General features: G+C 40.6%; 1 protein-coding gene across 1 annotated transcript in view; it reads left to right on the top strand.

Annotated features, from left to right (window-relative positions):
* The window catches only part of MOB3B (MOB kinase activator 3B), a 91,812-nt gene extending 68,918 nt beyond the window's left edge, over positions 1 to 22,894 (top strand). Inside the window, exons 4-8 of the mRNA XM_010578174.1 lie at positions 3,664 to 3,915; positions 17,097 to 17,280; positions 19,261 to 19,320; positions 19,755 to 19,823; positions 22,821 to 22,894. Coding sequence (XP_010576476.1) covers positions 3,664 to 3,915; positions 17,097 to 17,280; positions 19,261 to 19,320; positions 19,755 to 19,823; positions 22,821 to 22,894 — 639 coding nt within the window. The remainder of the gene's footprint in view (positions 1 to 3,663; positions 3,916 to 17,096; positions 17,281 to 19,260; positions 19,321 to 19,754; positions 19,824 to 22,820) is intronic.
* The last annotated feature ends 2,407 nt before the right edge of the window (positions 22,895 to 25,301 follow it).

Genomic DNA, 25,301 nt, shown 5'->3' on the forward strand with positions numbered 1-25,301 from the left:
CCCCCCCCAAAAAAAAGGAGAAAAAGAGACAGATTTTTCCATGAACATTCACCTTTGTCACCTTCAACAAATTGGAGGAAAGGAAAGGAAAAGCAACTACTAGTTCAGATTACTGTATGGATCACCGTGGAGATCACACATTACTGTATAAATTATTATTCTAATTACCATTGTCTTTATAACAGCTGCAAATGACAATATTCCATTGTTACATGCATGACAGCAAAATAACAAGTGATGCCAGACAGTTTATGAATCAACAAGAAATGAAAACTAATTAAAGCTCTGAAAGGGGAAAGAAGTCCTACAGTTCTGCGTAGGATTCTAGGTGGAGAAAAGATCTGCTGAGCACAGAGTAAGATACAGTTACAAGACTGTCAGGAAGCCCTTTAAGTTAGATACTAATGATCTTATTAATTATAACAAATTATTCAAGCAAGCTAAGAAGATTTTTAGAAATTCCTGATAACTTGGTAAATATAAATGGATTTTCCAAGGGAAATACTGTACAGTCTGGAGACACTATGAAAGAGGACCTAAAGTGACAACCTGCACAACTATGATGACCCTTAGATGTGGCAACCCTTCAGCCTTGGCAGCAAATGGCACACATTTATGCGATGTACGTGGACGGCTGTTGGACAGACCGTCTGATACATCTTTGAAGAAAATCTGCTGAAAAATACGAGGAGTTTTATAGAATGGGGCAGACAGTTGGGGCAGACAGTTATCAGAGAGTTTGTATCAGAGTGCCTGTAAATCAGAGCAATTAAATCCTGCATGGATCCCAAACATCAGTTCCTAATGGAGTCTATGAATGCTCCAAGACCCCAACCTAGAGACAAATGCCTCAGCTCTGGTCAAGTGTTAAAGAACATTCGTGTCCGTGTGCCCTTTGTGTCCACGTGTAGGCAGAAGTAACTACACAAAGAATGTATCTCTACATTTCCTGTTGGCTGCAGGTTCAATGGCAATGATTGGAATCCTTTTTCTTATATTAAATTAAAAGGTTTCTTGCTTTTGCAGGTGATGTATTTCTTTTTTGGGGGATGCAAAACCATTTACCTGACATGGCTAGGGAATTAGTAGGGTATTAAAGCTGTCAAAAATGACAACACGCTGCATGCTAATTGCCAGTTATGTTCATTGTCCTTGAAAGTGACAGAGAGGAGCAGAACCATGGTGGCATATAAAACCGTGTGAATTTGCAGAGATGCAGAATTGTTACCTGGGAAGAGGTGTGTGCATGCTTTACAACAAATGCCATTTGCTTATTAATCTCCCCTTCTTGTTTTACAGAAAGAGATGACAACCAGGATGTGTCATTAAAAAGCTACCCACTGAAGAAAAGCAAGGTCCAATTTCCTTCTTACTGCAGAGTTCAAGAACGTGACAGTCCCCATGGACTGACCCTGCTTGTTAATCCATGAAAGCAGGAAAGTTGGGAACCACAGTTACTTTCACAAACGCTTCCCACCACTGTCAGTGTTCTTAACACTGAATATGCTGCTAGGAAGCTCATCTGAGTGACATGGATTATTGAGGCAAAGAAGAATCAATTTCATATTAGTTCTAGCTCCTTCATTAGGGACAAGAACCTCTTCAGCCACAAATGATGACAGACTGTGCTCCTGCTGCTAAAGCTTTACTGAAATTCAGGTCCCTGGGCTGACCTCCAGATTAGTTGTTTTGAAATGAAACTGTATTGTTAGCTGCAATGTTGTTTCCTTTTTCTTTTGTTTCTTCGTATGTGCTTTGTTTTGTAAGTGCAGCAGAATATTAAGACAGTCTGGAATCACAGAAGACTTTTAGCCTTTAATGCCCCCCCACCCTTCACCAGGCCACCTAAGTCTTGGCCACCATTCCCAAATGCTAGCAAGCCTGGTGTTTCCAGGAACACAGCCCTGTCCTTCAGCTGATCAGGCAGTTTGTGCTTCATTGTGGCTCATAACTGGGTGACAATGGGACAGCCTGATCTCAATTAGATGAGTAGGAATCCAGATATAGCTCTGCAGTGTTGAAGTCTTCCCTTTGAATTCATACTGTGACTGACAGCAAATCTGCTCCGTATCTCTATGTTACATAAAAAGCAGCTATAGTCAGCATTTTCCTGAAGTACCCTCTGAAGTACACCAATCTGTCATGTAACTTGATATCCTCCCATCCTCTTAGAAAAAGGATCCCTCTCATTCACCTTTAAAGTTTCATCTTTTCAGGGAAGAAGAAATTTAATTTTAATAACTGGGAGGAATATACAGTAAAGGTGAGTAGTATAAAGGTTAGAGCAGGAGGGACTAAGTGAAGGTCTCGGTTGCATCTAAACAGTGTCCAGCAGTGTAGCTTGCTTTCTACACTGGACTAACACAAAATTTTTTTCCAGTACTCAGTCCAATTTAACATATGTATGGACAGCCTGGAAGGATCCATTGCAGTAAATCAAGTCTTCTATGCCAAATATGTCCTGCTAAGAGGCTTTCTTCTACAAAGAAAACTAAAGCAATAGTTAACAGAGAGATCACAAGAGAGATACAGCTGAATAAATGGGAGTTAAGTGGAATACAGCTATATATTCTGTGCCTTCTAATGAATTTTGCACCCTTGTATTATTGTGAAAGATTACTCCTTCCTGAGTAAGCGCTGAACCCCGTTGCTGCCTTCTCAAGTGAGTTAGGTATGTTTACATCTTCTGAGACAGTATCAGAAGCAAATCTCGTAGACTATCCAGTGATTGAAACATTCAAAATAGAGGGGTAGCAGACACTAAACAATAACAGCAAACCTTTTCTAGCTCATGTGGTGGTACATTCTGGTTTGCTTGCCTGCCTGCTTAAAATAGGGCTTGCACATGTTAGTGATCACGTCCTTGCTGTGACAAAGGGCTTTTGTCTGTGAACATTCAGTGTAACTTGTGGAGGCTTTTCTGCATCTTTAGAATTATGCAAGCAGCATTATTCTTTGCTTTCAAGGGGATGGACTGACATGTTCCTACCTCCTTCGGTGGTCTTTGCAATCAGGTTAATTCTTTGGGGATTAGAATGCACACACAGATAATTTCTGGCCTGCCAGCACTTTTGCAGGATATAACTAGCTTGTTATATGTGGAATTCATTGCCACAGCTAATGCTGAGCTTAGTTGCCTTATTTTAAAGGAGATGAGAAATGTTACATCTTTGGAAGAAGGTACATGGTATGTGTGGATCACAATTGCCTGGAATTACAACATCATTTGCATACAAAAGGGTTTCCTGTACTCCTCCAAAGTGACTGGGCTGTTGCACTGTTAGAGATGGAGCTGTAGCCGATACAGTGCTCTTGAATTTCACTGTGGTCAGTTGCCATTTGAGCAGTACTGCAGTGCTATATTTTAAAGATTAACATGAAGATGCAAATGCGTGGAATTTTGTGCATAAAAATCAAAGTCACTACATATATTGAAAAACATGGTATTTTATACATAAAATAATTTATTCTTCATTGTATTACATTACTTAACATACGCTGTTTAAGTCTATTCACTGTAGCTCAGTCTGAAGATGAAGAATTTGTTCCCATTTACTTTGAATTATTTTTGAATAACCTTTTTGTGAATGCGAAACTTGCCTGTTGGAGTATTTTCCTTTCTCTAAAACTGTTTTTCATAAACTCTTGTGTTTCCTTTTCTAGTACAGCACACTGTATGAAGCAAAGGAGGGAAATGCAGAGTTGAAACCTAGAGGATTTGTTTTTGACCTGGCCACAATTCCTGTAATGGGAAAAACCTATTACAACCCAGGAGCTGAACCAGCCACAAAGAAGTGCAAAATGTACTTGGTTTGGTTGCTTATTCTGCTGGGAAGAACATGGAATTTGCTAGGTGATGAAATAAACTTCGTCCAGCTGGCAGGGCTTGGCCTTCGGCTGAATATCTCGCAACAGGTACTCTTGCTTCCACTGCAGAGATATTCAGCCACAGCCCAGCCATCTCAGGCTATGGGCCATTTCTCCTTTTCCTGTGCCTGGTATTTGATATCCCAGTAAGAATAATGTCTGGAACGTGGCATCACTACATCAAAGTGTCATATTATACCTTCCCATAGGAGAGGGGCAGCGTCCTCTTGGATATTGTGCTCAAGGATTCCAGCTTCATCAGTAATTTGCTTGGGTCATATCTGGACAGAATCGTGGTTTTGTTGTTAATTGCGGGTCCTGGTTTATGTGATTCCTCAGGATATGTAATGAGAACTGAGTTTAAACGTGATTGTATGCAGAGGCACCCATTTCACCTACTGAGAAAAACTTTCTATGTGATCTTACCAATTATGTATATTCCTAATCATTCCAGCATTTCATATGGTTCTGGGATTTGGTGGGGAAGGGGTTGTTTGGGTTTGTTGTTTTGGGTTTTTTTAATCACCTTTCTAGTCTTTCAATCAGGTCTTGTTTTTCTTGCCTAAAAACCAATTTTTTTTAGTCTGGTACTTATCTTAAGAGATGCTGTTAAGTGTTAAGTTTCAAGGCACTATGAGACGGATCACTTCAGCTGACTGAGACCACAGGCAGCTTTACTTCAGAGTGTGAAAGGATCCTGTGATACCAAAATTGCCTTCAGCAATTAAAGACTTAATAGCTTTCATTTCTCTGTAATAACGGATTTTGTAATGAACTTCTACTTAGTGTGAACATAGACTAGTGTCATTGAAGTGACAAATGTAACATGAAACAAATCTTAACATAACCTCCCTTAGGTTTTATGAAGGGTCTATCAAAGGGGTTTTTTTTTACTGATACACAGGAGTGAAATTGATGATTTCCATCAGATTTGAGAGAAGTTGGGTACTTAGGAAAACTTGAGTTTTCCCCAAGCACTCAAGCACTATGCAGCAAAACTTATACCAGACAAGGTATTTGATTCTCCTGACCAATGGATTCATTAAGAACAAGGCAGGGAAAGGGGAAGAAAACAGTTAATGTGTAACTCTATGGGGACCTACAGACAGCTACTCAAGACATGCAGAAACCTAAGGGGTGAACATTGTCCCAGCGATCATGTGCAAGAAAATTCACTGGGCCTCTCTGGAGAGGACACAGAGAACGGTACCCTTGGGGAGCCACTATTATGTGTCTCTATTAACAATAGACTAAAATGGTCTTTTAGCACCTTTGTACTTTGGGTTGAATAAATTACCAATTCTGGAGCCCTCTCACAAAAAGCCATTCCTTCCTTTTGCTTTTTACCTTTTCTGCATGTTCTTCAGGTTTCTTACATTTTCTGGAAGTGAAGTCTCAGAGCTGGCCTTCTGCCTTTTGATCTTCTTTACGCTTTCCCAGGGGCGATGTTCTTGCAAAAAGTAGCTTTCTCACCTCTCTCTGTACCTCCAGAAAGGATACGCCTCAACTACACCCTCTGAGGAGAGACCGCCAAGGGTTGGCTTTGCATTATCTCTTCAGAAGAGCAGAAGCAAGAGAGCAGGAGGTACCTGCAAGCACTGCAAAACAGGATGCACTATGTATAAAACACACTAATATGCTCACTATTATATAACATGCTCTAAGTGCTTTAGAAAGGGGATAACACTGGGGCACCCAGTACAGACAAGTGGTCAGTGTTTAGACATTTTTTCCTAGATATTGGAAGAAACTAAAGACATTTTTAATAATTATGGAGTCTATTCCAAGGGCAAAGCAAGCCAAATCAGTAATAAGAACCTGGTAGTGGTATACTTTTAAATCTAAAATGATCAACCTTGATTTTTCATGTATTTCTTGCTAAATAGAGAGGCAGTGTTCTTCAAGGTTTAGCCAAATACATTGGAGGTATTAAAGGAGTTGTTTCTTTTCTGTTTTAATAAGTTTTCCTATTTTAAAGACAGATATAATATAATAAAGACTTATAGTAATATTCTCCCAGGGAAAAAACAAATTACTTCTCCAGTCTAATACATACATGTGCGTGCATGTGTGTGCACACATATATATACACACACACACACATTTGGTGGGGATATGGATATGGAAGTATCAGTGCATGCATATATCAGTGCCTGCTCTTCCCCACAGAATACATTTTTTTATTTTGATAATTTTTAAGGGGGATGCATCTTTCTAAGAAATAAGTGGTTGATTCCTTTTCCTCCTCCATGCATCAGTGCTGTTTGGTATGTTAATTTTTTTTAATGATGTCAGATGTGTCTTAGGCTCTTTTAGTTCTGTTTGCTATTAAATGGTGGTTCAACTGCATGGGCAGAGAGACCAACACTAACTGTTGTACTTATTAAAAGAAAAGGAAAGATTACTTTTCAAATCAATCCTAGTGGATGAAGTGATGAAATCCAAATACAAATAAAAGACACATAACCTTGCAGAAGTGTTGTGAAGTTGTTTAGGATGTAATTCTTCAGCAAAAGAAATGCATATGGTTTTCTTACTGTGGGGTAGAATCTCCTGGCAGGCTCACAGGACTTAGAAGTGAGTGAGATCCATCACTACCAATGCACCAACTTCCTCACAGCCTTCCTGGCACCAATGCAACATCAAGAAAAATTAACCAACTGTCATGCTAATGAAAACTGGCCAGGTTCTCACTGACACCAGTGGGATTGGACTAGCCATACAAGTAGCCCTTCCTTAGCTAAGCTGGCGTGCTAGTTCTTGCCTGTCAGTTCTTCGAGCTTGGATAACTCATGTATTTCATCATGTTCTTCAGCTGGTTCCTGATGGGACACTCCAAGCCAGGAGGGACATGTAAGTAGCACCAAGCCAGTTAGTTCAAGGCAAAGTTTCATCCCCTAAAAACGGAAGTAAAGAACTTTGGTTAGAATTTGGCTGCCACAGAAGGAAATTAAGATCTAATGGGATGACAGAAACTACCTCCAGCATATGGACATTGGACTATTTCTTTTTCCTTTGGCCTGATTCCTAAACCATATGTAACCATATTTATATATGCACTATTATATATAAAGCTACTGTGTACTGAATACAAGTTAGTTACGGAGCTTGAGGGGAGCAGAACCATAGGGGTTAAGAATGGCTGTCAGCTGTGTTGAGACAGCACGAAGGAGAAGGAGGGGTGATGCTGGACTTTGGGTGTCTCTGATGGTGGGGAGGACCTGCAGATTAGAGATGCTGGGACTAATGGAGTAACTGGAAAACAGCTGCTGAGGGAAGTGGAGGAATTTGGCAGAGCTGAAAGAAGCCAAATGGCAAGGGTAGCAGGAACGTTCTCAGGGTAGCATGTGCATATTGATACACCAGAGGGCTGTGCCACCAGTCAGAGGGCCCTCAATAGGTTGGAGAAAAAGGCCAACAGGAAACTCATGAAGTTTAATAAAGGGAAATGCAAAGTACTGCGCTTGGGGAGGAACAGCCTCAGGCACCAGTGCATGCTGGGGGCCACCCAGCTGGAAAGCAGCTGGGCAGGGAAGGACCTGCAGGTCCTGGTGAACACCAAGCTGACCATGACGTAGCAATCTGCCATCATGGCCAACAAGGCCAACAGCCTCGTGGGCTGCATTAGGAGCAGTCTTAACAGCAGGTCAAGGGCTGATCCTTTCCCCGTGCTCAGCCCTGGCAATACATGATTAGAGTGCTGGGTTCAGAACTGGGCTCACCAATACAAGAGGCGGTACAGACTGGAGCAAGTGCAGAAAAGGGCCACAAGGATGATGAATGGGCTGGAGCATCTCTCATACAAGGAGCGGCGGAAGGAGGTGGGACTGTTTACCTTGGAGAAGGCCCATGGGGGTATTCGATGAGGTGAGTGAAGACAGTCAGACTCTTCTCAGTGGTGGTATCCAATGACAGAAGCAACGGACACAAACTCCTGTTGAACAGGAAACTCCTATTAAACATAAGGAAAACCTTTTTCTCTGTGAGGGTGTTCAAACACTGGAGCAGGTTGCCCAGAGGAGTTGTGGGGTCTCCATCCTTAGAGATACTAAAAAAGCCAACTGGACACAACCCCGAGAAACCTGTTCAAAGTGACCCTGCTCTGAGTATGGGGTTGGACTAGCAACCTCCAGCAGTGCCTCCAATCCTGTGGTGTGGTAAGCCTGCGATTACAGCAGAGTATGTAGGCTCTTTAGCAGCAATGAAACTCTTTAGACTGCCATTGTCAATTTCCCTGTCTAGGCCCAAAGAGACCTATGCTGTCAGGAGAAAGAGCTGCAGTAAACTCTTCCCTCTCCAGCTTTGCTGTGTGCCTCCCTCTTTTTCCCTAGCCTGACTCCATAGAGCAATGAAAGCTGAAGAGCAAGTGGAAGACACCTCCTGAGTCAGCTGAGGAGCAAAACAGCAGAGGAGAAGTGAGACTGGCTGTTATATCCAACACACCCTGCTACACTGGAGAAGTTGTCGCAGCTGTGTCATTGCCACTGGAATTGGGATGATGATTGCTTGCTGCTGCACAATATGATGGCAAAGCAGGATTCAGCTTCCCTTTTCTATTCCATACTGCTCTTCACAGTCCTCAGAGCTGGCATAAAATAAAAGTGGGGCAAACCCAGCAGGCGAGATGGTGAAAAACAAACAGATCTGCCTGATTAAAAAAATAGTTCTGATATACAACAGATGGACCTCATGATCTGAGCCCTTGGATTGTATTTAATATGTCACAGCAATTAGAGCAATTTAAGTAAATTGGTCATCTGAAGGCATCACCCACCAGGTGCATGCATTTTGGTAAGTGGAGCCATTCTGGCACCATTAGTAGCAGAGTAAAAGCCGCATGTTACTCACACCCCTAAAAGCCATACTCTAGGTAATTACTAACCATTCACTAATAAATGTGGCACAAGGGGTAGCAGCAGTTAGGAAGGAAGGTGGCATCTCATTGCATAATCAGTAACTCAAGCCCATCTCCTGCTGTAACCCAAATTATATCATATTCTATCAGTCAAACAGAAGAAAACCCACAACACAAAACCAAAAATAGACCATTCTAAAATTTGACATTTGTATTGTATCAGCATGAGTTGTGTCATGGAGTCCTCCTAGAGCACTGCAAAATCTTGTCAGGCTAGTCAGCTCTGCAAATCAGGGTGCTTTTTTTTTAGTTCTGTGTTAAGCACCTGTCATGTTACTTTCTGCTTTAAAATGGGCAACATCTATCAGCTGGCAGTACTAGTATGTGCCAATGCTCTTCATAGCAAGAGGCTGACTTCTAAGAAGCGGTATTGCTCTCACCTAGCAAGTGAGGGAAGCAGTTTGCTGAATGCACCTAACCTTCATGTGCTTGGAGCAATAAAAGTGGCTGGGAACCCACTGAACTTAGCTGCATCCTTCACTGCTGCTAGCCTCTGGCTCAGTGATGGTGTCATTTTAGACAAATTATGGAACTATTTGTTTTCTACCCAATGGCCTCTGTATTCATGAGTGAAAAGAGAGTCAGCGGATGGAGTGATAGTAACAGAATTCAGGCCCAGGTTTGGAAGACCTCCTCAGTCTGCAGACAGGTCTCAAGTCAGCTGTGAGTGATTGTCCAAGCTACGTGCTGGCATGCTGCACTGGAGTGTATTTCACTCACAGTCCCTGAGTCTTTCAGGCTCTCCTGGGCTCCAGCTGTAAGAATCATCATAAGTTTCCACAAATTGTTCTTTTCTGCTCCCAACAGACAAGTTCTTAATAACCTAAGTTGCATGTGCACTTTATACTGTGTTAACAGAAAAAAGAAAACAAAACCACCACCTGTTTTGGCTTTCTGAGACTTTTTCCTAGCAAATGATCAGAGAAATATGCTAACAGTACGGTCTAGTAACTCTCACACTTACCAGTAGTTTCAGTGACACACGTATGTAAGACCTGCATAGTTAAGCCCAAGAACTAAGTCACTGGCCCTCCCAGTTGCCACCATAATAACCATATTAATACTATGACCAATTAATCCGCCTACTTACTTGCTTAATTTTTAAGTAGCTATGACATGATCAAGTGTGAGAGAAATAGTATATACTGGGTGGCACTCTTCAAGGAGAAAAAAACCCAAATCCTGATCATCTAATGCACTGCATTTATGCTTCTCAAACTGGGTTGTATACAACAAATTTCTGAGCTGTTACATATAGCCTGAGAAGCAGAGCTCGTTTCCTTAGTAAGCAGGTTTCACTGACAGGACATCCTTCATTAAGTGTTCCTGTGCTAGATTTTCCTAGCAGAAAAAAAATCAGTGCAAGAAAAGAAAATTACACAAACACTGTATTCTTTTGTTTTAGTGGTGGTGTTCGGAGCCCATCAATCAGCCAACTTGCTGGTAATGTACTTCTATGCTGATCATCCATGGCAGTGAAATCAGACTTGCCTAGCCTATGTTTCTAGCTCTGAGTTATTTGGACATGACATACCATTATAAAAACTGGAGAAAGGTTAGGCTAAAGGAAGAGGCTGAACTGATTCAAAAGACTCAGCTTGTAAGTGGCACTTATGTGTCACCAGTGTACGATTCTGAGCTTTCTGATGTGTGGCTGATCCTCAAAATGTCTGTTCCAAATAACGCATAGAAAATTGAATTTTACTGATAGATGAATGCTTGAGTGCCTCTCAGGGTTCCCATCTCAGACAACCTGAATGCTCCTGCAGATGAGCAGGAACTGTGGTAAAGCTGCTACCTTAGTCTGACACAGCATTTTGTTGCTATTAGCTAATATTTCACAGGCTGATTTCATGCGATGGACCTAGATCAATCATTCTTTACACCAGTCCATTGGAAAAAACAATTCCAAAATACAAAGTACAGCAGAGAAGACACATACCTTAGCAAAGAAAAAAAAAAAAACACCAACAAAACAACCCGAGACGTTTACTCTGCAGGCCTGGAGAGTGATGTCAAAGGCCAGCCTGTACTGCTGTTTTTTACACTGCCACTTCAGGTGCTGGGAAACACAATGTCTTCAGTTTGTTACTTCTGATTTGTGGGCTTTTGCATTTCCACAAGTTGTTATGATGCAAACTCGTCTCTGAAAAGTGATCAAACTACTGGAACAGGAACATAACAAAACTCAAAACTCGCACCTGACTTCAAACAAATGTCTGAAAATTTGACCACTATAAAATAATTGGTATAAAAGCCTTACTGCAGCAGCTCACTTGTTAACAGACTGGAATAACAAATGGGACTAAACTTAATTGCCATTTCCTGTTCTTAGTTTGGAGGCGGTTTTGCAGGATTCAAAGTGGACCTGATGCATTCATTCAAAACTCTTAATTGTTCTAACAGGTTGGCTGTTCCCTGAGGGTCTGTGGCCCAGCCAGAGGCTCATTATTAGATCCAGCCAGGGTATGTGCCATGTTCAGAATGTTGAAAAAAGCTTCTGCTCTGCTCAAAAGGAATGAGAGATGTAGAGCAGAGCAAGTGGCAGCGTGAGTGAATAAAGGAGAAAGCTTTTTGTTTGAACCAATAAAAGAATAAAAGACCATAAAAAGAGCTAAGTATGGTATTTAACATTTTCGTAGTGAAACAGCTGGAAACTGTTACTGATTACCTTTTTTTCAAGTGGAAGATCTGAAATAGTATTTTTTCTGTTCTTCTAATTCCTATGTGAATGTACAAATTTCAGCTGTTGCCCAAGTACTTCTATGTTTAAATAAAATGAAATCGGAATGTCCCTTCTATAGTGCTTTTGACTGTCCAGACATCAAGCACTTCAGGTTGGGTTTTCTTAGATTTTGTTTTGGTTTGGTTTTGTTTTTTAAGTGTCTATGCTGTACTGCCTCTGGCCTTCTGTTCTGAGCCTAGGGTGATGTGAAAAAACTGAGGAAATATTCAAATCCTTCTATCTTGTTCTTTCTGTAGGCTAAAGTCACTAAGCCTTTTTCTTGGTTGTCAAACCCAAGTTCATGGAAGTAAATTCCTAAAATCCTGCTCAGAGTAAAGCTATGACAAGGAATCAGCATGCTAGAAATGGCACTGGAGCTGCTAGTGCTTAATGCTGCTGTGTAATCACTATATAGCTTTTTAGTTTTGATATGGAAAAAGCTGTATTTTCTTTCAAAGTGAAATGCAATATACTATGGTTGCAGATTTTAACTAATAATCTAATTCTGTGATTGATGAGCAGAATGAAATAGACCTAAGAGTTTTCTGAGCAGAAGTTAGTTCATAGATTAGTATGAAGTTCCTCACATTATATTCTGTTCTGGGGTTTTGATTTCTTCTTTGGTTTTGGGGGGTTTGGTTGGGTTTTTTTTGTGTATGTGTGTGTTTGTGGGGTTTTTTTGTTAGTCCTTCTCTGGTACTTGTTTGGGGAAAAAGTAAGGAAATCATAGAAAATTGCAACATTTGGCCCAAGAACATCCTCCACATGCAGGAGGTACTATCAGTTCTGGTGAACATTCAACAGATCCCCTTCTGGAGCACTCAACGAGGGCAAAGAGAGGAAGAGATAATCCTAAATGGAGTATATATTTAAGTGTGCAAAGTAATGCATTTTCAAAGGCCATGACAGCAAATTAACAAGATGGATCTCATTAACTTTGATCCTGTGGCAATGCTTACTCATAAAGATAGCAGGCAGTATAATTATTTCTTGAAAAATGAAAATGGAAGAGATTCTATGATCCATGGTAAAAGGAGAAAAGCAAGTAATAGACAATTAGGTTGTTGTAGATCAATTGCAAGACAGCTAAGAACCAGTATCCTGAAATTAAACCTGTTATAGATCATCTGTATAATACAGATTTGCACATATCTCTTAATTTCCTCTCTATGGAAGCAAAATACATACATAACCAATCTGGATAATATCAGTGTCCTGTTGTTAAAGTTGGAAGGTGGTTTAGCCCATGTAAAAAAAAAAGTCAGTTTTGAAAATAATTTTGGACATCTTTAATTAAGGGACAATTTAAATCTGTTGTTGTACTACCTCAAGCAGAGACCTAAATCGCACGTCTGCTCCTTTTGATATCAGTACCTTCTGCAAGCAAACAACAGGTACCTCAGAATCCACTTTGTGACTACTATGCTGTCATTTACTGTTTGCCTGGTACTCTGACTTGGCTGACCTCAATACTGCAACAGCATTATTGTAATAATTAGTACACGCTACACTAAGAAGCTCAGTCATGTTCCTTTAGCTTCAGTTATGGCAGATCAGATGCGTGGCGATATTGCCCATGTGTGTTCTCCAGCAAGTCAGTAATTTAAACAGCAGTGAAGATGCTTATACAGGTTATTTTACCATGCGTTTGCAGGAGATGCTACACTCCAGGCCTCCCTGGCAGCATCACTCCATATCCATGAGGAGGAACGTGGAGGGTACTAGTCCAGGAGCTGGACAGGCACCAGCAGTGTCTCCACAATGTCCAAGCTCCTGTCAAGGAGCAACTGCCCCCCCTACAGCAGGCCAGGTCAGCAGATGGGACACCCGTCCTGTAGCAGAGAGTGTCTCACACTTCCTCCTGGTGCTGCTGCAGGGCTCAGGCTCTGCTGGCTTGCCTGCTTCATTGGACACAGATCTGACTCCCTCCGCTGTTGTTAGGACATTGAACCTGCTCTGTAGCTGAAGATATACAGGTGGTGCAGGAGTAGTCCTCCTGGTGCAAGAAGTGACCAGCTCCCAGCCTTCACCATAGAGGGAGTCTCCATCTCCCAGCTTGATAAGCACAGCCTCTGCCTGCCCCTCCTTTGGGACAACTGAGGTGTTCAGGCTCTTGTTTGGACATGGCCCAGGTAAGCTCTTTCTTGATGGATCTGAGACTGTGCAGCCTGTTGACTTTCTCTTGCTGCTCCTTTACTTGGCAACAGAGAACCTCAAACAGTGCACACAACCTCTGTGAGCAAGGGCACCATCACCCTCATCCTGGCCTCAGCGAGGCCCCAGTCTTCTGCACTGCCCTCCACCCCACACCTGGAGACCTGCGTCTTCCTGTGGAAGTCCCATCTAGGTCAAGATCAGGAGCAGTTGCTCCAGTGGGTTCTTGAGACTGTGACCACCGTTGCTGAGCACACATGCACAGCTCCCAGCAGAGTTCCTGCCTTCTTCTGCACAAAGTGTTGTACAAACTGCTGGGCCTCCGGGCTCCCTCTGTGAGCTGTGCCCATTGAATTAAAGTGTTGAAAGAGCATCACACTGATTCCAATGCAACTTGCAGTGTAAATGGGAAGAATAAGTTGGAGCTAATGGCTTTGGTTTAAACATTGGCTTGTTTGGTTTGTTTGTTCTTTTTTCCCTGTCCTCCTCTATGTTCATCATCACCTTTTTCTTCCATTCAAGTTTCATCCTCCCCACAGCAGCAATACAAGGAGGATAAGGAGTACTCCTCCAGTTTGGTGACACAACATCATTGGATCCTGGGGTAAAAGACTGGTGATGACCATCCAGAATTCCTTGTTATTATTTCTTCACCTCAGTCCCCTCTCTTCAATATCTTCTAAAACGTTGTTTTAGATGTTTGGTTTTTTCCATAGTCTTCTGTTTACCATGTGTCCAGTTCTGCTAAATCAACCTCTCAGCTCAAAATCACATTTGCTCATGTCCTGCAGCACAAACTTTCTGGTAGCTCCTCATGTTGCTTTACGTCCCTGCTTGTTAACTAGTCAATCAATCACTTCTAGGCTGCTTTGAATATGAACCCTAATTTTTAGTGCCACCACACTATGCTTAATCGTAGGGTTCGCATTCTGTTTGACTTGAATTCCTTGTGGACAGATCTGTGCACTACCTGCAACGATGGTGTAGGGAATTATTGCATGCAAGTTGCCTCTGTGTTATTCCTCTCACCTGTAGTGAGGGATTTGTCACTTGAATACAGTCCGCCTCAGACAGAGGTTGAAACTTCTTTGTCTCCAGAGAGAGAATGCACTTGTCTCTGATGTTAAAAAAGATATGTCATGTTTTACACCAAAAAGGGTTCAAGTGCTCATGTCCAAATGCAAGTTTGAAAAAGTAGTGACTGTTACAACCAAAACTGAATGCCTCTAGGAAGGGCGATGGCTGTAAGATCACAGTTCATCTTACTGCACCAAAAGCCATTTTACTGAACCGCCAAAAGCTACAGACTGGATCTCTATGTGCCACACCAGAAACACTCGTCTTTCTCATCTTTGCATTATTGTGTCAAATTTACAATCCTTGCTTATGTGAGTAACGTGGGCCAATGGTAAGTCAGCTTATGTGAGTGTTGATTAAATAAGTATTTACAAATTGTGGACTTCTATTCTCCTAGTATAATTATATTCTTCTCAGCCTTCGTTTTTTCTTCATATATTTGTTCAGCAGCGCTCTCTCTCCTCAGCGCGTATTTTTTCATTCACGTTTTAAACCCCTGACTTTTCTTTCTGCAGTCAGCAGAGGGAGCTATGTCACTTACTTATGTAAGACCTTAGCGGTTTGTGCTTTGACACTTTATTGCCCTTTTTCCAGTTCACAAAAGCTAGAATGATTGTCATGTATTAAAATTTCTTTAAAAGGCTCTGGCACAATGGCAGTCACATCGTTAGTCTGACAAATTGTTACAGATTAGGAACATGATACCTTTCCTAGGTTTTTCATTTAAAATTAACCATGCTGAATATTACTAGAACTCTATATTCAGCATTATCTAAACAAAGAACGTTGTATTTTGAAGCAATGAAGTCTTTAGAGTTTAGACAAAACCCTTGTAATTGGAAACATGCGTTTGAAACAGTTGTAGTTTACAGTCAAGCAAAAATAACAGGTGAGAACTGAAAGTTGTGTTGAACCTTATACTTGTAGATCAAGTCACAGGATGTGTGTTGCAGTAAGACTCTTCAGCAGGAGAAGAATTTTTTCTTTTTTTAAATAGGAACTATTACAAATTGCAGTGTCAAATGCATGTCCTCCCCTCAGCAAGCCACACAGCACGATTTAACTGTGAGGAGTCACGTGGGAGCGGAGCTGTTCAGTCCTTCTACATCCATAGGGCTCTCTGCAGCTCCATCTGTAAGACTGATCGTATGATCTTAAGTATGTGTCCCTTTGCTCCAGTGTAATTTGTGGGGTCTTGCCAGATAGGCAGGCTTGCCTTCTCGTCTGACTGCCTTATGACAGCTCTTAGCATGATGATGATGATGTCACAGTACCACACCTCTGAAGGTGTCCCACTTCTGACTAAGAAGAGCAGCCATAGAGACCAGGATAATCTCTGGAGAAGTAGCACTGTTTCCACTATGAAAGTAATTTTGCTTGTCTTTTTATCCCTCCTAACTTCTGCAGGGACTACGAGAAAATTTATTTCACCTGATGGTATGTTCTAATCAAAACTTCATTATGGTAAAAATTATTACAGAGCTTACATTCTGCTAGATATATATATAAAAAAAAAGGCAGAAGGTATTTCTTCCTCTCATTATTTCTTAGTTAAATGAAGTTTTTCCTCAGAGAGCTTACTACAAACATTCCTGTCCACTGCGGTAGCACTGTCGTTTTGAAAACATATCCTGCAGTTTGCCTTGTTATGCCTGTTTGCAGGTGCAAAAGCACATAGGAGGCAAACATGCATAGAGCTTGTCCAGCATCTCCAGCAACCACATAGCATCCAGTCAGAACATAACCATTAGAGCTCGTAACACCAGAGAGAAAAGCATCTGCTCACAATTCCGTGAACCAAGCAACAAGTTGAATTGAGAATTGCACAAGGTTTGCCCCTGAGCTTACTAATGGTGCAGGGACAGTCAGTCCTGCAGATACACAACAGAGTTCAGTCATCAGGAACAGCAAAACTGCAACAGTGAAACATTCTCAACTGTTTCTCTGGCTGGCTCCAGCTCAGATTCACTGTTTCACAAAAGGAAAGGAAAAAGAAAAAATGTTTCACAAGGTAAAAAAAGCACTGCTGGTTTCCTGACCACTGCAGCAGTTATCTTACACTCCAGACCAGAGACTGGAATATTGTTTTCTTAGCATATATAATATTTTGTCCTGACTGAGAAATACTGTGATTGGCATGCTGTACTGTGAAGGCTGCAGATTAGAGCAAAGTGGGAGCCTGACACAGGAGACAGTTCCTTAACGTCAGTGTATGTACATAGCTGTTGGAAACAGGCCATATTTAGAAATACAGTGTCATATGACTATTGAGATCTTAATTAAATAATAACAGCATTTTCAAAAAGTGAATAATACTGCTTTATAATATATTAAACTGGTTTTAGTCACTTGTTGCAGCAAACGTATTTTGCAGCCTGTCAAATCACCAGTTTTTTGAAAAAACATATATTGGCTAAGAAGTTACTGATTAAGCATTTTCCGGATTACTCCAAAGTAGCACTACCTGGAGATTATTTGGAAGAGGAGAAGGAAGAAGGTGGTGATGATGGTGACAAAAACACTAATGTTGAACAAAGTCCTGGTAAGAAGATTATAGAAACTATGACATTAAGTTGCAAAGTATAGATATTCTGTCACTTCAGGATCAGGTATTCAAAATTTTATGTGAAGTGGAATTCTCCCTTTTATTTAATATGAACTTAATGTTTGCAATCACTGCTTATAATATTGTTTCACAGAGTCACTGTCTCCACACAAACCTACTGAATGGCTTATACATCCACACAAATTTGGTGGGGACTGTCTAGTAACAGGACTGGATAATTGCATCTAGGATCCTGTTGGCTATGTCCTTGAAACAGATTTGATCATGCAATCACATGCCTAGTGCTTACAGAAGGGACAGAAATGAAAAGCCTACCTGTAGTGGGACAGAGGAAAGAGCAGACTATAGAATATCTCATGGACGAAGTCACCTTGCCTCTTTTTCTGGCAACATTCGAAATACATGGATTTGTAATATCAGAGAATTATAATGTTAAAGAATGGAATTATAAAACACCCCTGTAAGGAAAAGATTTTAGTTAACTAAAATTTTCTTCCTCTAATGCATCAGGAAGGGAAAGATGGAAGAGAGACGAACAGTGCTGTACTATTCAGTCCTTGAACTAAGCACATTCAAAATTTGTACTATTCATTTATAAGCATGTTGTAGACTGGAACCAAAAAAGGTTATGAATAAAAACATAGAGGAAGAAACATGTTATATGGGGCCTTTGGAACACTCATTTCAATTGCACTTTAGGCAGTTACAGAACAATGCAATCCAAATTTTCAGAGAAGAGAATGTTTGGTTTCTCTGTAAAAATGACTGCATTTAATGAGCCAGGAATCGGTTAAAGCACAACTACGTAGTTTGAAAATTGTCTCTCTCACTTGGATGTGACTGTTTTTGTGAATACTCTCATTGTGCTCTTTGGAAAATGCCGGACTTATATGGCAAAGATAGGAGTTCAACTTAATATGCATTCATTTAGACATTTCTGCAAGGACAACTGTGTCACAACTTGATGATGGAGAAGATCTGTTAAAGAAGAGTATGCAGAAATTGCAGGAGAAATGTAAGTAGCAGAAGGTACCATTTAAGCAGTGTGAAACTATATACACCTGCTTAAGCAGTAGTAAGGTCCAGAAAGAAGAGCCTGGCACACGTATCAGGCAGCTATGCATCTCAAATTTTATGTTGTGTTGCATTCATTTGTTACTGACACATCTGTTCTAAGAACAAGACAAATTAATGAAAGGTTAGGTCAAGAAATCCTAAATTAATCCCAAAGTATTGAACAAAATGACAGAATGGTAGGTGAGGGAGGAGAATGCATGTCTTGCTGCCCTCCCACCTTTTAACAAAATATGTTCATAGACATAATTTGACTTGTAAGTAATCAGATCCCACTGATTCCCACTTTGTTTCACTATGTTTCAAGAACCCTTTTAACTGTCTACTGCTCACTGGTGACCTTTGTGATCACCAACATGGTTTACAGTTCATGTTTAAAGAGAATCCACATCTGATTTAATTGCAGACAATAAGTAAAGCCACACTGTCTGTCAACACACATGGCGCTGTGTATAGATTAACACAGTGGCTTTCCAGTTCTGTCTGAATTATTCCTTTAAGGTATTTCTCTTACAATTTAGAATTACCAATTGACAATTATGAAAATGGACTATAATAGTAATGTATTTTTTTGCTGAGTGACTAGCTGCATATAGGAAGTGACATACTGGTGCTGGCTGTTACACTTACCAACTCTGCCAAGAAGCATGAAAGGTGGTCTCATGTAAAAACTGTTAGCCCATCCAGAACACCATAGGCAAATGATGCATTGCCTTCCATACCTGGCCATCAAAAATCAAATATTAGTCTGGAAAATGCTTCTGCAAAAATAGGTCTGCCTTAAAATTTATATGTAGATTGGGATTTTTGTAAGTAGTTAGTTTCTACTCCTAAGAGATTCACCCTGTGTAACTTCAGCTTCTTAATTATTACTGCTTGTAGACAAATTCATCTCCACCAAAGGAGCAGAAGAGGACTTTTCTCAGGAAGAGCAGGCACTAGGTAACAGCTAATTGGTGTTTTCATTGGGGTTTCTAGTATTATACCATCACACTAAAAAAATCTGTTTTGACATGCTGATCTGACATGAATTTCCCAGGTTCATTGAGCTGAAGACCAGGTATTCCTTTGCTATTTGTAAGTTCATAACATAGCTGTTTCAAGTTCTCAGTTTTTTAATCACTGTAGAATTGCAAAGTCCTAGAAAATAAAACATACGGGGTTTTTTTTCTAAAGAAAGCAGTTCTTACCACTTTTCCAAACGTGTTTGTGAGTCAACTACAGTAATTTCTGATTTTTCTAGCTTTTAGACTTTCAACAATAATGAAGGCATGCTTCCTCTCCTTCCCTTTCATCTTAGATGTTGAACTTTCTGTTTTTTCCTTCTCTGCTTTATCTTAGAAATAATCTTTGTAGCTGTTCTTTTTTCTTTCCAGAATCCAGATTTGGACCCCATTACCTTACTACTCTCACACAGAGCCATAATGAAGAACTACCTTTGGATGGTATGGTAGAGGACTCAGCAAAAGATTAAATATAAGTTCAATTCTTCTAACTAGACAGTATAAGAACAAAAGAAATTCTAAATTTGGTGGGCAAAAATGAAATTTAAAAGAAACTTGAAATCAAGAGACTTTGTCACTTGTTCATCTGAGAATCACAGAAGAAGAAAAAATCATAAGCCAAGCCCTGTCTTTGAGACATGTACTTGTTAGCAGGTAAACAAGCTGAAGTCCCAAGACAATGAAACTTAGCATGGGCCATATTAGCAAGCCATAGAAAAAGTAATGCAAATAACTGATTTTAATCTGAAAACATGCTTCTGCGCCAAAACCTTGAAGAATGTTTTAGTTTGTGTATCTCTTGTTTTCCGACCTCCAGTTACATTTTATTACTACTTTGCAACTGAGGGAAAATGTTAAATGTATTCACAAATATATGGATGAAGTTAAGTTTGTACTGACCTGAACAGGAGACATACGTTTGTGTGCAAAATTTGTGTGCAAAATTTAGCCTCTGACTTATACGGTTTTTATCCATACTGATTCATGAATGAAACAGCAGTATATGCTTTCTGTATCTCTGGCAAAATAAATTAACTTGTTTCTATTTCTGAATAGCTAGAAAAATATACCAACCTTGTTTCATTTTCTAACAAAGGGCTATAAGCAAAAGCATTTCTATAAACCAAACTGTAAGGAAAGAAATTACTCTAAAAGGTTTGTCTGTTGTGAGTTTGTATGTAGCATCATAAAAGGTGAAATAAAAAGTTATTGTTTAAATGTAAGGTTTTCCTTGTGTAATACTGAAGTATTACTATATCTTACATTTTTCAGATCCAAGAGCCAAATTTATGAATGTTTGTGAGTATGTCTCTGAACGTAATAGAAGAGCACAAACAGGGAGTTTCACCTTGATAGATAGAAGTAGCTTTATGACTGATTTGGAACCCCTTTTTGACTGAGAATTAGTCACCATTTAAAAACTATATAATGCTAAAAGCTAAAGATCTGATTGTTACTGCTTATTAGAACAAATTACACTTAGGAAAGTTAACAAGATCTAGGAGAAACTGAAGGGGGGGGTTATATCTATACGAACTTTAGCAAATCCAGGATTAAAAGATAGCCATAAAAAGCAGTAAAAAAACCTTAAAAAAATTAAAAGACAGAGTGACTAGCTGTCCTGGTTTCAGCTGGGATGGAGTTAATTGTCTTCCTAGTAGCTGGTATAGTACTATGTTTTGAGTTCAGTATGAGAAGAGTGCTGATAACACTGATGTTTTCAGCTGTTGCTAAATAGTGTTTATACTAAGTCATGGATTTTTCAGCTTCTCGTGCTCAGCCAGCAAGAAGGCTGGAGGGGCACAAGAAGTTCAGAGGGGACACAGCCAGGGCACCTGACCCAAACAAGCCAAAGGGGTATTCCCTTAGGCATGACATGTCATGCCCAGTATATAAACTGGGGGCAGTTTGCCTGGGGGGATCACTGCTTGGGAACTGACTGGGCATTGGTCGGTGGGTGGTGAGCAATTGCACTGTGCCTCACTTGTTTTGCATATTCCAATCCTTTTATTAGTATTGTAATTTTATTATTGTTATTATTATCTTTTTAGTTTTTCTGTTCTATTAAACTGTTCTTATTTCAATCCATGAGTTTTACCTTTTTCCTTCCGATTCTCTCCCCCATCCCACTGCGGGGGGTGGTGTGGAAGTGAGCGGCTGCGTGGTGCTTAGTTGCTGGCCGAGCTTAAACCACAGCACTAGCTCGCTGAAGACGGCTCCCAGTACATTCCTTTTCACAGGCAAAAGAATTAACATTGATGCAATCAAGCATGCTATAGCAGCCGCACACAAATTGTCTTAACTAGAACAGCCAACTGCTTGGAAATTATTTACAATCCCACTTGTTTCACTTGATACAAAAGAATTAGCTATGTATTTAAATATGAAATGCAGAAGAGATGGATTTTTAATTGCACCAAAGACATTTTTATCAAATAAGAGCACATAATCAAGTTCCTGATCTCAGTGACAGCAGATACCATCCAAGCAATGTATTTTTCCAAAAAATGCCAAGTAAGAATATAGTATAGCAGTCTTGATGGGTTTTCCACACAGTAAATTAGGAATATGTAGAATTGGTGGTTCCACAGGTGCTTAAGACCACCCCATCTCCTCAGAGGTGAAAAAATGGGTTCTAATAAACTCAGAGTAGTAGCATCTCAACAGTCCCTGGGGCCTGCTGAACTTCTGTCAGAAATACTCTTTAAGATGGTTACAAATCATGTCTAGAAAGATTGAAAGATGTGCTTTTAGCCAATTCATCAACTAGTTATTTTATTAAAAAGTGCTTATCTTTATTTGCATATCGCACAGATATAACCCATTTCTATGTAAGTCGCTTTTTCCAGGACGTGAACTGTATGTGTACTAGTGGAGTGGTGTGCTTTACTGTTGTAGTGTCAGAGGGCGCTGATTTGCTTCAAAGGAACATAGCTCAAGAAACCAGCCAAGAAGATTTTAAAGTAAATGTAATGCTTGCTGTGTCGTGTACAACTCTCGCCTGCTCCTTAATATTCATGATATGCTGTTGTATGGCTTTCATCAAGTACAGAATGGAAAAAGGGTAAGTTTTCCAGTCACGTGCTGTGCTTTATTATTTGGGTAGTAAAGTAAGGTGCTACTCCAAACATAGGATTAAAGACTATGCAAATATGTGATAAAAGCTCAGAAAGGCTGTACACACGTTTAGTTAACTTACTTACTTTTCCCCCAAACAAAAAGCAAAGGCAGAAATTATAAAAAGTAGAAAATTACATTATTACCAAGAGTGTACGTACTAGACTTTTCCTTATAAGTTGAGATGCTCCCCTTTGTTAGTTCAAATTTTGAAAAAGAAGGAAGTTCAGTAATTTATTGTCCATCTTCAATGGTATCTGTTAAGTTCCTATTGGTTTACTCTGATTAGAATAACATAATGATTTTTGTTCTGTGTTTTAGAAATTTTTGTCGTAGATTCAGATGCTCAGGAGAACAACAGAGACCAGCTTCTGCACCTTACTTTGACCCTCTGAGGGGAGTTCCTGATTCTTCAGTTTCCAGAGCAGTAGAAAGCAGCCTGCAGGGTGAGAAAACAGCATCAGACATACAGGGTAATGGTAAAAGCACAAAATCAGAAATATTACCCATCATCCGTTCTGTAGTTGATATACCACCAATTTCTCATGCATCAAGTCTCAGCAGTATTCCTTCGTATGAAGACTTAAATGGAGACCACAGCTAAATAGAATCTCATTGACAGTGACTGACAAGCTCTCTAACTCAGATGCTGGTATACATGCACAACTATGTTTTTATAAATGCTACTTGTGATTCTCTAAATTTGTAGCTTGAAATTTCACAACAGGACAGAATAAAATTTACATTCTGATAAGACAGTGATGTGTAATTAAAGCTGGATCACAAATGTTTGTGGGCAAACATTAACTGCTTCAGTATCAAGTGCCAGGAGATACAACCGTGGCCAGAAGACAGTTCCACATTATTCCTCAAGTTAAAAAGAAACAGCTGAAACACAATGACTTCTTGAAATGAATTCAAGCAATCCAACATTAGCAGCACACACTGAACAGGAATGCAGTGATGGATCTCTGAACAATAATTACTTTTTAAATTAAGATTTTTTTTTGAGCAATAATTCACTAATTTATTTTTTTAAAAATATCATTTGGGAAAGTTATGTGAGCTTAGGTGCATTTTCGAATGTTTGTGTACCTAACAGCTCTCTATGCTGTTTGTATGTATACAGTAATATGCAACCCTAAATAACAGCAAGGCTGGTATTTTTAACAGAAAAAAAGATCTCTTGGTGGATCCTCTAAGAGAAAAAATTTTTTCTATTATTTCCCCTGTTTTTTACACACCGCCTCGAACCCAGAATATCGTACTTGTCTTTGCCACTCTGAGACAGTAGCAACAATTCTTCAGTTGACACTACCCCGACTTGGGGAAGGAAAGTGCAATAAGAACCATAGGATCAGAAGTAGAGGCTGGTCTGTAGAGAAATTTTAAGCAGTGGGACATGAAAACCTAGGGTTTCCAGATTACAGCCAAAATGTATTGTCTTCAAGGCAATGCAATCAATTTAGAAAAATTGCTTGGCCATGGTCTTCTAAAGCCAGCTCAAAACACAGGAATTCTTCCATTAACTTTCAGGGTCTTGCACACAAAAGTAGCTATAATGACTTAAGTTTTGAAAATAATTTGTCCCACAATGCAGAAATACAAGACAGCAATGCAAGACTTCTTTTTCTTCATTCCTTCTTATATATGGGAGATGGTTACATCAGCAGCCCATTTTCAATTAGTTTCTTCATTCTTTTCTCTTGTTATTATTTTCGTGCTTTCTCTGTTTTGAAATTGTACTTGACTATCTGAAAATAAAGTTCTGCCTTAGGGGTGGTACTCAAGCTCAACCCACCTGTATGAGTTGAGAGTGTTGATGACTCAGCCTAGCAGAATTAGTAGGAAAAGAATACAGAACAGCACACAAAATGTGATAGTGCTGTTCCACAAATTCCCAGCTAATTTACATTGTGAATACCAAGTGCAGTTCTGGTCCCTTACTCTTAAAAGCGAGAGACAAAACCAGAAAAGTTTCAAGGTAGGGCAACAAGGATTGTCGGAAGTATGGAACTGCTTCCACAACAGCAACCATAAAAGCAGGCTAGAAAAGAGTATGTGTTGGTGGGAGGGGAGAGTCTATTATAAATATCGAGTGCCACAGGTGAAACAGATAGCGATTGACTATCCATTCCAGTTGCAAAAGCAAGGAGCGTCAAACGAAACCCATAGGAGCCGGGTTCAAAGTACGTAACAGATGCTGTCCTGGCAGTGCGTACTGAGCAGACCAGACGAGCCATCGCACGCTACTCAGCAGACAAGCTCTCCAAACCGCCTGCGCAGAGGCCTGGACGGTGCTCTAGGGAAGCCCTGCATAATCCTGCCCTGTTTTTGCAGCTCCCTAGCCACCTGGCTCCTGGCCTGGCTGGAGGCAGAGCACTGGGACAGGCGGGCCCGTGGTATGAACTCACCCTGACATTTGTTCTCAGTGGTGGGCTGCGGGCCGCGCGGCTCATTCTGGACGGGGCGCATCCGCTCGTTACGGGCCACAGAGCCCAGGAAGCCTCTTGCCTCGGTAGGCCGGTGGGCTGAGTGGGTGGGTGGGTGGCTGGGTAGCTCTCCTTCGGCTGGGGCAGAACGGCTGCCGGGACCCCGGTGCTCCTAACAGTAGCCCAGATACCTAGCTCGCAAATAGACACCTACGGCCGGGGCGCCCGCCCGGAGGACAAAACGGTACTTCCCCGTAAGCAGTAGGTATCCCCCCCAGCGCCACACGCCGCCCTTTCTAACCAGGTGGGGCTGCAGGTCTGCACCGCAGCTCCGCTGGCCGCCCGGCCGGCAGGACTGCGCCGCTCCGCC

This window comes from Haliaeetus leucocephalus, unplaced genomic scaffold (genome assembly GCF_000737465.1).
Source record: "Haliaeetus leucocephalus isolate CR32 unplaced genomic scaffold, Haliaeetus_leucocephalus-4.0 Scaffold605, whole genome shotgun sequence".
Lineage (NCBI taxonomy): Eukaryota > Metazoa > Chordata > Aves > Accipitriformes > Accipitridae > Haliaeetus > Haliaeetus leucocephalus.